The sequence below is a fragment of the Plectrocnemia conspersa genome, unplaced genomic scaffold, assembly GCF_051122295.1.
Source record: "Plectrocnemia conspersa isolate PC_06_02 unplaced genomic scaffold, ASM5112229v1 ptg000011l, whole genome shotgun sequence".
NCBI classification, from domain to species: domain Eukaryota; kingdom Metazoa; phylum Arthropoda; class Insecta; order Trichoptera; family Polycentropodidae; genus Plectrocnemia; species Plectrocnemia conspersa.
In genome coordinates, this window is record NW_028277175.1 from 11,416,023 (window position 1) to 11,430,667 (window position 14,645).

Genomic DNA, 14,645 nt, shown 5'->3' on the forward strand with positions numbered 1-14,645 from the left:
AAAAAATGTGTCAAATGCTCATCTATATTTATTAAGACTTAATATTTTTAACCAGGGCTGTGGAGTCGTTGTGTTTTGGCCGGAGTCGAAGTCATGAAAAATGAGCGACTTCGATCATTTTTTCTATTAAATGCATTTTTTTAAATTATGAAATTTTAATTGCGTAATAATGAATGTGTATAGCGTATGAATATTAAACGTGTGGAAAAATACCTGATAAAATTAAACTTTTTTGTCGGAGTCGGAGTGGAGTCGTGTTGTTGGAAAATATCGGAATCGGAGTCGTGTTTTTTTAACGACTCCACAGCCCTGTTTTAAACAATAAAAACATAAGTATATTTAAGTTTCTTCAATAATCGACAAAATAACATAAGCTCATACGGTTCGATTTGAGGTATTCTGCAACATACGATACAATTTGAGCACGAGAAATTAAATTTTTTTACTGACTGAATTCATGGCGAAAAAGATTATCTATACTGGTAGTTTTAGTAATGGTAAGTCAGTGCTGTGTAACTTAGTTTAGCTCGTGGGCCATTTCTTTCTTTTGGGGATTTCTACAGCGGCCAAATAAAAGGATAGGTAATTGAATAGTCAGTTTTTGTCACCTTAAAAGTGATTTTATTTAAACAAAGAAAATGGCAAAAAACAATACATAACTACTAATAATAAGAACATATTACCAACTCTATAAAATATTTCCTTCGTGGGGCACGAAAATACTTTCGCTGGCTACATGCGGCTCATGTGCTATCAGTTGATCAGCGTTGGTATGTCATTGCTTTTATATTTCATAATAAAAGAATATTGTCACAAAAAATATTTTCTTAAAATATGCTATCATTAGATTTACATGCCATATATTGATTGTTTTTCTTACCTTGTCATATTCAAGTCCATAGATTTTATATGAATATTGTTCATATGTTTAACAAAATAGTGGATTAAATTGTTCATATGCTTAACAAAATAGTATTTCTTTTTTGCAAATGATCTATGACAACTCGTGCACTTAAACTTCTCATCTCTGCTCATATGTTAATAGTATTCTTCTTTTTCTTGCTTCTGAAAATTAGAGTTAAACTTAATTTCAATTGTTAATCAATAAATTGCTTACAACACTGAAAACCAATTCGAATATAACTTGTGTATTTGTAAGGATGTTGGAACATTTGTCTAGTATTTTCTGTTAGTATATCTTTAACATCGTGACTTTCTGAAAATATATATTAATTAACCAACATATAATTCATACAATATAACCTGCTTTAAACATATCCACTTTGTATTTTCAATGTTATACTTATTTTGTATTATATTATTTACAAACTTTTAAAATATGATTTTACAATTTATGATAAATTTACCTCAATTTTACATTCAATCGTGTTAATATAATTTTTTTCATCGCCGCTTTCAACAACTGCTTGTAGAAAAATACGATAATATTAAATAAACTTGATTCACTTTTTCGATGTTCATGTTATATATTCAATTTCCTAAAACTAACTATTTTGAGGAATAGCCAAATGCTCAAAAATTCTAGATGGAATGAGTGTGGGAGTAAAAAATTATTATTTATTTATTTTTTCATTTTAGTGTTCCTTTTTGCATACATATTTTTTAAAAGTATTTACTCCATACTAAAGCGACCTAATAAATCAAATCCACAGATTTGCATGTAATTTTGATTGGGCATTTAATTTAAAATAATATTATAAAATTATTGACAATATACCGCTTTTAATAATAGTAGTAAGAAGTGACATCGTAGCTGTCAGAAAACAAACGACATTATTTTGGTTCAAGCATTAACTACTTTGACCAGAAAATAAAATACGTAAAAATGAAGGGAAAGGTTGAAATTCATAAATTACGAGTAGCATTGCTACGGACAAAAGTGAATTGTAAATGCATGTTTTTGTGAGCTATAAATGAAACAAAAGTAATAAATCGTAAATTTCATCCCTGCATTGTTTTCTAGTTAGTACTATTGTAACTAGAGCCTGCAAGTAGGTATGCGTAATATCAACTATGCGAATATCGAATAGTAAATGATAAGATATTCGTAAAATTTTAAAGGAATGAAAAAATTCTAAATGTCTAGCAATCTAGGCATTTAATTACTTTATGCATTTTACACAAAGCTCTGTGACAAACAAAACACGATACACGCGTAATTTTATTACTAGAACAAAAGTTATACGTCTTCGTCCAATATCACGAATTTTACTGGGCGAAGACGATGTAGGAAAATCTTCGGAGGCAAAAGTTTTCACGAATAATTCTATCTCTGACTTTTGCGGTTTATGCAAATAAACGTTCTCCTGTCGTTCAATTACTGTTTTTTTTTTACTAAATATATCGATAGGAGGCGTATAAAATACATTCGACGGCATCGATCGTTGATTCGCCACTCAGAATATTTATGGATCCATATTTTATAGGCATTGAAAGCCGTAATATCAATGAGCTCCATAAATATTCTAAATGGCTACCGCCTTTTCGCCCGTACGCAAGAATATTCACGAGTCATTTTGTTTTATAGACTAACTCCGCCTTTTGTTCTGTTATACAAATTAATCACCGATGCTTTCTTAAAAAGTAACTATTTTTTGTTTGTTGTCAATGAGGGATTTGGTTTAAAATTGTAGAGTTGCACAGGTATCATATGTGTGTGCGAAATAAAAATAAAGTAATCATTATTTCAGTTTTATTTTATATCATTATATTATACTGCGGCACGAATAATACACTGTTACCAGTTAACCCGGAAGAAAAAGGTTGAGTATAGCTGTTTTAGACGGAGACTAGTATCACGCAGAGATTAAATTCTGAACAAAGTTCATTGCGGGCACGACTTTCTAATGTAATGCGTTCTCTGTACTTTATTTCCGGTTCAGTAAACGTCTCATTACGATTATTAGAAGTAAATAATTATACGTGTAACGTTGAAGATCGATTTAATCTATAATAGAAAAATGTAATATTTAGACCTGTGTTATTTTTTTTAAAGGTATTTGACCACTTGCAACATAGTTAGATGTTGGTTGCGCTGGCAACACCGTCGGAGGTGTCAGGTCGCTCGGGTGCGGGCCGAGGAGGCGGCCGGGGCGCCATGCCGGCGTCGAAGGCCGCCGACATCGAGGCCATAGAGTGGGGCGGCGCGGGCGCGGGGGGCGGAGGCCCAGGCTCCAGGGCCGGCTCCGCCTCCTCGTGCAGCAACTGCTCGGGCGGAGACATCTGTCGCATCTGTCACTGCGAGAGCGACGCGGCCAACCCGCTCCTGGCCCCCTGCTACTGCTCGGGTAAATATTTTCCTTATCCCTTCACTCGTCTCCTCACTGCGCCTATTCTAAACGCACGCTCTATACGCGCGCAGGCAGTCTCAAGTACGTCCATCAGAGTTGTTTACAACAATGGCTCACGGCGTCGGACACGAGATCGTGCGAGCTCTGCAAGTTTCACTTCATCATGCACACCAAGATCAAGCCGTTCGGCGAGGTATGTCTACTGTCTGTGTCGATTCAAAGCTCTACTAAATTAATTTCTAATCTTGCATCTCAGTGGCGCGGTTTGGACATGTCCGGTGTCGAACGCAGACGGTTGTGCTGTGCGGTGCTCTTTCACTGTGTCGCAGCTCTGTGCGTCATGTGGTCTTTGTTCGTGCTCATCGATAGAGCCGCTGAGGAGATTCAACGTGGACTCATAGGTATTTTATAGTCTCTTATCTATTTATAACAAAATCAATACACCTAAAAGTAATAACTTAAATGGGTGGTTCTTAACCCTTTGAGCGATATCTTTCACATATTTATATAACTGAAGAAATAAAAAACATATATAATATTTTTCAAATTGTATTTAATATAAATGATTTTTATAGAAAATAATATCAATAAATTAAAAAGTACGAAATAAATGAATATAACAAAACATTCACAAAAGCCGAATATTATATAAAAAAATATGAAAAATAAATTAACGGAATTTAATAAAAGAATGTTTAAATAAATTATTGAAACATATTGACAAAAAAAAAGTAGTCAAATAAATCAAAACAATAAAACCTTGATAATCACTGATTTTTTCTTTAATATCAACTATAAATGCAATAATAAATAATACTAAATAAATAATTATGGAAAAGCATTCACAAATTATCAAATATGTATATAAATTAACTCACTACTCAAAGGGTCGACTATAGTTCCATTTGAGGGTGGCAGATGAAATATAATAGATGATGTTTCATAAAGGCATACACTTCTTTTCAATATGATTATATTTGAATGAGGAACATTCATTGTCTAAAAACGATATTTCACTTTAGTACCTATTTGGTTTTGTTCCAATCTTTAAAGATTACTTTATCCATAATTAACAGGGTGATTTTTTATTTCAATTGAGTTCCAACTTCATATATCATACTACACGTGCCATCTGCACTTTTTGTGTTATTATCCACATAAAAAACTCACTATAAGGATATAAATATATAGATATATATATATATTTTAGCCACGTTTTCCACTTCCTATAGCTAGGATAATTCGGAAATAGCCTTAGAAAATTTTTTACAAAAAAAAAGTTTTGTCATTAAGCGGTTAATCTGATTACAAAAAATCTGCAATGAAGAGTCAAAATAACTATTTTTATTTAACTATAATAAAACATAATCAGTATATAAACCATTAGCAGAATTTTCACGATCTGATTGGAAGATGAACAGTTTTTATTAGTCTAGGATCTTCAAAAATGTACTTCTTGGCACTGATCGCTCTTGATCTTGTGCCAAATACTAATATTTAAATGAACAAGTCCATGGACAATATTGCATACATATGTATACGAGTCATTTTTCAACAGATTTTGATTTAATATTGGTCTAAAAAGGCTTCAGAAATGACTACAAAATCATGAAACTTCTCAAATGTTATATTATATTACAGCATGGCCTTTCTGGACGAAATTAGTGGTGGTGGCAGTCGGATTCACCGGAGGCGCTGTCTTTATGTATATACAATGTCGTCAATATTTTACTCTCTGCAGTAGATGGCGATGTCACAATAGGTATGTCTTTGAATTGTTCGTTGATACTTTATTATCTCGGTATAAAACGTATTGCTTTTCTTTTAGGATTTTGCTCATTCAAAATGCACCAGAAAAGGTTCACATTACACCGCCGTCGCCAGTGATTCACCATCTCTCGGTCGGGACCTCAAACGGTAGGAATAGACGCGAAGCGATGCACGACGCGGACAGGGCTAGTCACGGTCAGGTAGTGGCCAACATAGAGAGCAACCCTTGTGTCAACAATCCCGTCAACGCGGTCGCGCCTCCGACCATGCGGCAAATTGTGAACGAACAATCGTGCGGTTTGGAGAACAGATGTCACGCATCGGCCGTTTTTCTTCCGTCTTCTAGCCTCTACGTGGAGGAGGAGGACGAGAGCGGCGGCTTCAACGACTACAGGCCTAATTCCTTTCGACGGATTTTAAAGAGCGAGAACACCAATTACTCGGTGATACCGCCGCCGGATAGAGATATTAAAATGGTCGATCGATCTCAGGAGCCCGTAGACATTAGAAGGTATTCCGACACAAGACTGCTCCAAACGTTCGACTCTAGACACGTGTTAGGTATTAAAATGATGGATAACGTCCCGCATATATACCAAATGGATAGAAAGTTTACGATTTCCCAGCATCAATCGAAGCAACCGGATGCGACGAGTCATTCCGAAGAATGCATCACCGAGTCGTCTACCCTCTATCCTTTGTATAACAAAGCAGTGTATCATATATCCGATTCGTTCGATCCCAGCGTGAACGTTCAGTCCCTTTACGAAGGGCACCCTCAGGTGTCGGACGTCGTGTTCGACGCCAACGCTCACGATTACGATCCGTTAGAGTTGAACATACAGGAGATGCTGGAGTTGGACGTGAAGACGGCCCAGCAACGCAAAAAATCGGTGCTCTCGCTAAACAGAGACCAGCCGGTGCTGTGTCATAAGGTAAACATTTACGAGGGGAATAGATCAGTTTTCAAGTCTCTACCGAATCTCAGCGCGAGCAGCGAGAGCTTGCTGCCGCACAAAGCCAGCTCATGAGGCGTCCGAACCGATAATGAGATACTTATGAAAATGTACATATAACGACTGCACAAATATGCCAAAATTCAAAAGAGAATCTTTAAAATATTCTATCAATATCGATCGATACATACAAACAAAATATTTTATTATACTCGAAAATCGCATCAGTTTATTTATGATAGTCTATGTAACTTAGCGTTGAACGTATTCGATGTACATTTCTTCATCAGATTCGGCGTTAGCTTACGCTAGTTTGAAGCGAAGATGCATGCTTCTGTGTTAAACCAACGTAATATTATATATGGTTTATTACTATTTTATTATTATTATTAACATTTGATCCCAAATCGTTTGAAAGCATCAGCATGATTGATAAAGACATTTATGACTTTATAGTGCTGATATTGTCGTATAAGTTCTGAAAACAATAGCATACAAACTGCATTTTAATTAAAAGCATTCGTTTATTAATTTTAAGACATTTTTGAATAATGGAATTTCTTATGTTGTAGAAACCTAAAACAAATGAACATCTATAAATCATTTTCGTTTTAAATTGTGTTACTTTAAATGCAGACAAAGCTAATCAGTGCATTTTTCAAAAAAGCTTCTTCTGAATTAATACATTTCTCCTCATAAATTCCTCGGTTAAAATTTAATGTACTAAACCGAACATTTCTAAATTATTGTCAAATGATATTTTATTTTTAATTGCCTTTTCTACTATTGATCGATTGTTACCAGAGTGTGACATATTATTGAAACTACTTATGCGACAATTATGCTTATTTATCAACGAATCTTTGTATAAAGCAATAATATTTGAAAATTAGTCTGACTCGGTGTGATTTTTATAAATTTTCAAATTTATAATAATAAACGATCAGCAATAATGAAAAACTGGTGAAATCTGAATTAGATCTTGAACTGTCGGATATCAAAACAATGCAAATAGTGAGAGTAAAGTTATGATGTTATTTATTATAAATTGCACTGTTTTTTGTATTGCAATTGTGTGATTTTTTAGACGTGACAGGCCTAGTTTATTTTTAGATATTTTTAATTATTTGGTTTATGAACCATTCGACTGAGTATAAAAAAATTTAACTAAAGATCAAATTGTTTAATTTTCATTAAAATATATTTTTTGTGATGTTGAAGATCGGGGCATGTATGTAGATATTCTGATTGTAATATATTGTGATGTGTGTGTTTGGCTAGAATGGAAAACACGTTTTATTTATAGGTATTTGCAGTTGTATTTATTGATGTGGAAATCTTCGTAATAAATCTAACGTGCGATTGTTAATTTGTTACTGTTCGTTTGTTCTCAACATGTAATAACATTTTTTATGGACTTAAATAATCATGTTTCTAGTCTTTTCTTTATAACTTAAAAAATATTATTGTAATTATAAAATGTACAAATGTATAAGTTAAAATCGCTTAATTCAGGAACAATGTAAAAATTAATATTACGTAGCCATAAGTGAATAATCTCAGGGGGTAAGGAGTTTTTAAATTATTTTTATTATTACGTAATGCACTGATACATAATTTAGTCGTAAGTATTGTCTGCTGTTAAAGACTTAGATTTATTACGTTTTATAAAGTCGGGGAATCCATCGGCGGTCGAATTGTCACGATATACGCTGATGCTTAAGGAAAGTGTTTTTTTTTTCAAAAAAATTGCAAATGAAAATGAAAGCAATACTATAATAATATACAAAACAAAATTGAACCTTCCATTATTATTATAAGATGATCAAAACTACTCAATTGAATACTTAATATTGTACTTATTATTATATGAACGTGTTGTGCGAAGATTAAAGATAGCAGAAGTATCATAACATAATACCCGCCCCTCAGTGTATAGTTAACCGACTGTAATTAATCAATTCCATCCTGCAGATTATTTTTCAGATAAAGTCATACAAATAATACGTGATTAGCGTACATTTTTCTATGTACATATACATATATGTATCAAATATATTGTTATTAATTATTTAGTGTATTATAAGAGATTTGCTCAAGTACAACATATTATCATTTTTTAAATATTGCATCAAATTAAACATTATTATTATTATTATTACGGTAATTATTTCGAACCCTTAATATAAATGTTACTTTAATCAACACTGTGATGGATATATTATCTTTTAGTTATATAAGTTAAAAAATCAATTATTTTCACTGTTTGATCTATTCATTCAAATTTTGCACAGAGTGGTTTACGTTACGTTGGGATACATGGCACCCGTGTGATGTTTGTATATGATTTATATGGTTGGTTTTCGCATTGATTTAAAGACGGGTTGATGTTGTTTATTGAAATGTTTAATGTTTGTTAACAAACTTCTCGATGGGTTATGTGTGGTTTATCAATAGCGCCGATAATTAATCGAGCTTTTTTAAAACACGTATGTTACTTTTTCTTTTATTCTTCCTTTTTGTCTTTCATACATATCGTATTCTTTATGTGAATATATTTAGTTGACTAAATTTTTATTTTGTTGCTATCATAAATGTGTAGCAATGGATTTGTATACTTATTTGTTGTTAAACTATCCGAATCTCATGGTTTTTCAACAAGTATATATTTATATATATATACTGTATTATTATTAACAAAATAAAATGCGTTGGTGAAATATAGCAAAATTGTTTTATTTTCAATACAGTTTTTTGGTAACATTTTCACCATAGAATCTTATGCATTTACAAAACAGTAGATAGCTGATTTTTGGATGAAAACCAATTTCTCAAGAACATCTTAGCAAATGTTTTTTCAATGCATAGTCTGTGTTGCTGTTACACAATGTCAATTGAGGTTGCCAGTCACTGGATGCCAGCGGCTAGCACCGTGTAAACGTTTAACGTCAGTCACTGGAGAAGCCATTGCGCCACTGGCACGCCAGCAGCTCCAGCAGAACAAATATTTTTGTTTTAATAGCACTCCAGCTCCTCCCTCCAACATACTATCATACTGGCGCAAGGTGAGTGGCACCGTGTAAAACGACAACTGTTGCCTGCCAGTCTCACCTTTTCATAACAATGATTCTTCCAGTTGGCACTGTGTAAACGGTAAGGCGCCAGTGAACTGGAATGCCAATCGCCGCATGCCAGTGACGCCTCAATCAACTTCCAGCTGGCATGCCAGCAACTGGCAGTGCTTAAATCAGCCCTTAGGCCTGTTAAACTCGATCGCTGATATGGGCTAAAAATATAAGATTCAATTTTATGTGGCTGCAAAAAAACCTTGAACATTTTTGTTCGATCAGAGATGCTAGTGGAAGCTAAAAAAAGGTCACCTCGAAAATTTTTGTTCGTAAAATGTCTGACCTTTTTTGCCCGGGGCGCTGAATATGCTTGAAATCGGAAAGTTTCCAGGTCGCATTATTTCACGTTTTGATGACATCAGCTGGGTGCCAAGAGCATGCGACTTAACGCTGTGGATTTTTTTGTGAAGCTACGCTAAGGATCGTAACTACGTCGATAAACATATTACATGTTCATTTACGTGGAGCATATTTCAAAAAAATATTTATTAAAATAAAACAAAAGTTGGTACATTTTTACTATCGTTTGTGTACAAAATTAAAGAACAATATTTTTCATGAAATACAATTTTAATTAATCAAAAAAATAAATAAAATGCAAGCATCATTTTTGTAGTAACAAAATCTTAATATGGTTACAATTATAGAACATCTCTAGAGAGAGTGACAGGCTGACAGGTGGTGAAATGTCGGCGAGCGCGCCGGCTGCGGCGCTTCGCAGCTTACGCAGGGCTTCGCCCCCGACGATCGGACTCATCATAGGACAGGTTCTTAACCTTTGCGATAATATACAACTTTTAAATTGCGCACTTTTCCATAACCAAAGTGCGACTGTTGGCACTTTCTGACACCTTATGGTAAATGCGTTTCATTACAATAATGTATTTTTAATATTTGCACAGGTTTCGTCGAGCTTTGAAATTATTTATTTAGCGCGTACTTATCTCGAAAAAAATCCTGAATTCGCACAAGAGAGTGCATCAGAAAATGAAAACCCATCGATCGAGAATAAATTCAAAAGTATCCTGAACTCCGACGTTTGGGTGGCCGATCATGCCAAACACGTAACCAGGATGCTGCCGGGAGGGATGTTTGTTTTAGGTTAATCATCTCATTTGAAACGTTATGTATGATATTAAAGTATGCATTCTTTATTGGGTTTATGAACGTTTCAGGAATTTTTATCGTGCATAATGAAGACGTATTCAACAATGCAGTAGTACTGGGAAAACTCAAAAGTATACTATCGCAAATAAATCGGATACTCACGTCGAACAAATATATGTATGGCACGCCGAAGAATTGTAACGATAGGCTCATCGTGCAATACTCGGACGGCAAAGTTACTTGCAAATCGATCGACGTCGAAATGATTTCCAGCGCTTCTCTCAAGCATGTGGATATCAATTTTAAATCCAATATTAAAAATTGGCAACAGATTGATTGTTATCATCAATTTGATGAAATTTATCCGGTCGTCATGAAAAAGACCGGCATGTCCGTCAGGGAGCAGTTTCAGGTATATAAAAGTACTGATTTGTTGTATAGGTTTTGTAATACTCAAAAAATATATAAAAATGGTGAGGCACGAATATTGCAAATATGTATTCCTTTGCTTTAGAATTGTTAGGTTGTTAGAACTTTCAAATTTCTGCCCTTTAATTGGTCGGTCGCCTCGAGGGGCGGTACCAGTATGTGCAAGTACACAGGATGGTAATGGTTTTTGGTTCTCTTGGTACGGTCGTTGAGATTATTATTTTATCGCCTTTTTCACTATTGTTATAGTTATATTTATTATAATTCTTGCCTTGCTCTATGTACATTTTTAATTTTATTTATTTCTAAAATTGACAAATATTTATTTTATTCGTTACTCGGACCTGTTCTCAGCAATCACATGAATTCTGCATGTATTTGTTTTTGTTTTCAACCATTAACCACTTAACATGCGGGTGTTTTTTTGCAAAGTGTTAAAAAAAAATCATATTTTTTTATTGGAAATTATAATAGTAAATAATCATATATAAATAGTATTTTTTGCATTGTTCCAAAAAAATTGTGAATATTATTTTTACCGTTTCTTAAAAATCGCAAACAATAATTAAATAATAGAATGAACCCAATAATAAACAATAGACAAGGAAATATAGATATCTTTATTTTTAAAACACATTTCATAGGAAAACATATTGCGTTTTATAGATTCTAAGAAATATGGGGCAAAATAGTAATAAAAGTGTCAAATTATTGGAAAAATAAAGCAACCCCAATTAGTCAAGGGTGCTTACTTGAATATGTTTTGCCAGCTTTGCTACCTACCTATTCATTCGGTTTTTTTTATTGTCTCTATCCCATCTAATACAATTGAGAAATACTTCAAGCGACAAAAATTTAAGTAACACACTGCCTCATATTTTTCTAATTTATGACTTCCACAGCTCATAAAAATAGTGACCTTTTTTTTTACTTGAAACGAAATGCCGATGAGTCCTGCATATGCTTGGAAGCCGAGTATAATGACAAATATAATCACGTTTATTTGTGGGACCGCGTTTAACTCCGATTTTCATATTCCCGCACAGGCTCGACACCGCGTATAATGGACATTTCTAAAATTACACACCCGTGCGGGACCGCGTGTAAAATGGTTAATGCATTTGGGTAGTGGATGTACTAGTCAAATTAACCCACAGTCCAGTCAAATAAGGATTTAACCTCGGAATGAAAAATGTATTTTTAATGCTTTAAAATGCTTTTATGTATTTACTGCAGTCTGAGCGTCGAATTCAACAATATTTGAACCATAATGCGTTTGCAAAGAGTTGACGTTTTTATTGAGAACGATAGAGAAAGTACCATCTTTGCTCCATACGATGCGACGCTGAAGAAATCCACCATCGATGAAGTATGTTACATTATCCTGATCCAGTGCAATATTGACAGGCTCTATGTTATTATACAATTTTTCTTTTGTAGTATTTGGCATGTCATCATTGTCAAATAGTGATGTTGGGTATAAACTTAATTCATACTGTAGATGTTCCTTAAGTCTTATGATGATCATTAAACTTTTTGTTTACGGTTATTCTCTGAAAAGTAGCAGTTTACAACAACTATAGATACTATTTGCTTTATATTTGGGAAAGGATTGTGAAGGATGAACCACTCATCAAGTTTACTAACATCTGTAGTATCTCTTTTCACTAGTGAATCTCTTGAGTCAACGTGTTGTTTCGCAAAGCCTAAAGAAATATTACAAAATTTCTTTATTTTCTTACAGATAGTGTTCGCGGCATGCATGCCATATACCCATTTACACAAAACCATGTCTTGCGTACTTCGTCCCCGAAAAACTCCTGTCTTCATGGATTTCATTACACTTTGCTCAATCACCATTTCGGAATTAAATTTATTAGTGCGTCTTTCTGTTAAAAATTCGTTTTCAAAGTTCTCAAAAGTATTTTTATCGATTGTTTCTTTCAATTAAGGCATATCTTGAAGGTATAAATGTGTCGTTTTGGTACAAAGAACGCAACCACTTGCGTCAAAATATGGAAACATATTTTGACGCAAGTGGTTCAATAAGTATTGTGAAACATCTAATGACATGCAACGTATAGAAAGCGATATATTTCTAAAAATACGATTTTCGTGACCTTTGATATCTTGACTAGCAGACACTCGATCTTATGAGACTTTTAAGTCCGTCATTAAAACGTCATAACAAAGATTTATGCAAAATTTCAGCTTTCTATCTTTCAATCCGAGATTTAGCCTTTATTTCCCCTTATTTGACTGGACTACCATGTCACTTGACAATTCTCTACGATTTCTTAGCCAAAAAGTCGTCTCCATATCCATTAGTGACATCTATGAAGTCCTAGACTCTACAAGTTCGAAGGAGGTTTATAAAGTTTATCATGAAAGTCAACACCTGTGTATAACTGCACTTGAAGAAACGCGAGTGACAAATAAAATATATAAATTTAATTTTAAATTATATTCGTACCTTACCATTTTACTTATAAAAATCAAATATAACTCAAAATAATCTATTTTTCTTAATATTGTTTACCTTCCTTCACGGATAATTAAAATATTGCAAATTACAGCAAATTTTAGAATCGGCGTATCAATCTATCGAATCTTCGTTAGTTTTCTTGGACGGAAAACTTAAAACCGGATCTGATACGATGGAGTCTTTAAATAAACGTAAGAAAATAAAGAAAAATTCAAAGGAAGCCGACGATGAAATTTTAAGCACTATTCAAGCGTCAATATTCTTACCATGTGTAAATATTAATTTCTAATAAATTTTAATAAGATTAATTTAAAAAAATATGTATACAAACCCTATTTTTAGGAATCCAAAATGCCCAATACTGTCGAATATTTAGAATGCGAAGGTACGACTCATTTTAGCGGAATAGTAGCATCGGTGACATACGTGAATGTCAAAGCGACCGTTGACGATGCAACAACTGCTCTCAAACAGGACGTAATGAGATCTTTAGCGTCTAGGTTCACAATGCATTGTGATGCGTTAATAAGTGATAATTTACTTCCGGAAGGTGTTTTTCTTTTTTATTATTATTTGAACCTATATTTAAATATTTATATTATATGATCGATATTATTATAGAAAAAGTGTGTTTCAACGAACCGCCGAGACGAGTATTGGTCAAATTACCGGATTTGGATGGCCATATTTTCTTTTGCGATTATCTATTTCCTGGTGAGTCGCCCGAAGAGGCTTTCACCTCCGTCAAGGAAATGTTGGATGCGAATATCACAGAAGACGATGTTTTGTCAAACGTTGAGACACCTGCCGGTATTTATTAATTTCTTGATTCGTGTCAAGTGTGGAAGTAAATGTTACATATATCTTATTTTATTGCAGATACGTCTGAATTTGATGCACTCGAGAAGAATCCGACCACTGAAGAAATGTTGGCAGCTCCGATTAACGCTAATCGTCTATTTTATGTCATAGCCTTCAGCATGTCGTTCGTTATCGGTTTCATTGCTATTGTAATGCATTATTTTATTGAATAATATTATTTTAAAATATTAATTATGGCTTGCATAAATGTGCGATTCGATACTTTCACAAAAAATGATATAATAAACGTATATGTATTTTAATTGTTAACAGTTGTGATTGCCTGCTATTTTATTGTCGATAGATTCAAGGTTCAATTTTGCATTTTATATTATGGCATTTAATTTTTAAACGAGTATGTTGATAAAAAGAGTTTTAAAAATATGAAGTTTATTATTAATGTGTGTAATAATAATTTTTTATGGTTAAATGTTGTTTATAAGTTACAGACTGAGTGTTGAATGAAATTGACGACTAATTGGTGGTGATTTTTCTTTCACAGATCGTTTATATTTGGGAATATTCTTATTACAATAAATATTTTTGTAATGAACTAACGAGTTTTACTTTTTATCATTTAACTAAAAATATAGGAAAT

General features: G+C 33.4%; 2 protein-coding genes and 1 long non-coding RNA gene across 5 annotated transcripts; 2 read left to right on the top strand and 1 right to left on the bottom strand.

Annotated features, from left to right (window-relative positions):
• Positions 1–598: 598 nt before the first annotated feature.
• Positions 599–1,796, bottom strand: LOC148229511 (uncharacterized). Of its 2 annotated transcripts, XR_015811405.1 has the most exons (5): positions 1,739–1,793; positions 1,368–1,423; positions 1,145–1,216; positions 881–1,065; positions 599–781 (listed from the first exon to the last, which is right to left on the bottom strand). It is a non-coding gene; the product is annotated as an uncharacterized LOC148229511 (long non-coding RNA). The 2 variants fall into 2 exon arrangements; XR_015811406.1 differs by lacking the exons at positions 1,145–1,216; positions 1,368–1,423 and having other exon boundaries at positions 1,739–1,796.
• Positions 1,797–3,026: 1,230 nt separating this feature from the next.
• LOC148229512 (uncharacterized) lies at positions 3,027–8,761 on the top strand. Its single transcript, XM_088197817.1, has 5 exons — positions 3,027–3,308; positions 3,383–3,504; positions 3,568–3,712; positions 4,953–5,073; positions 5,140–8,761. The coding sequence occupies exons 1-5, from the start codon at positions 3,044–3,046 to the stop codon at positions 6,110–6,112; spliced, it is 1,626 nt and encodes a 541-aa protein (XP_088053943.1). The 5' UTR covers positions 3,027–3,043; the 3' UTR covers positions 6,113–8,761.
• Positions 8,762–9,821: 1,060 nt separating this feature from the next.
• Positions 9,822–14,600, top strand: LOC148229513 (protein odr-4 homolog). Of its 2 annotated transcripts, none has more exons than XM_088198127.1 (7): positions 9,822–9,932; positions 10,068–10,266; positions 10,341–10,878; positions 12,095–13,457; positions 13,529–13,736; positions 13,808–13,996; positions 14,066–14,600. In XM_088198127.1, the coding sequence occupies exons 4-7, from the start codon at positions 13,359–13,361 to the stop codon at positions 14,218–14,220; spliced, it is 651 nt and encodes a 216-aa protein (XP_088054253.1). In that variant the 5' UTR covers positions 9,822–9,932; positions 10,068–10,266; positions 10,341–10,878; positions 12,095–13,358; the 3' UTR covers positions 14,221–14,600. The 2 variants fall into 2 exon arrangements, with proteins under 2 accessions (XP_088054253.1, XP_088054252.1); XM_088198126.1 differs by having other exon boundaries at positions 10,341–10,684; positions 13,278–13,457.
• Positions 14,601–14,645: the final 45 nt, after the last annotated feature.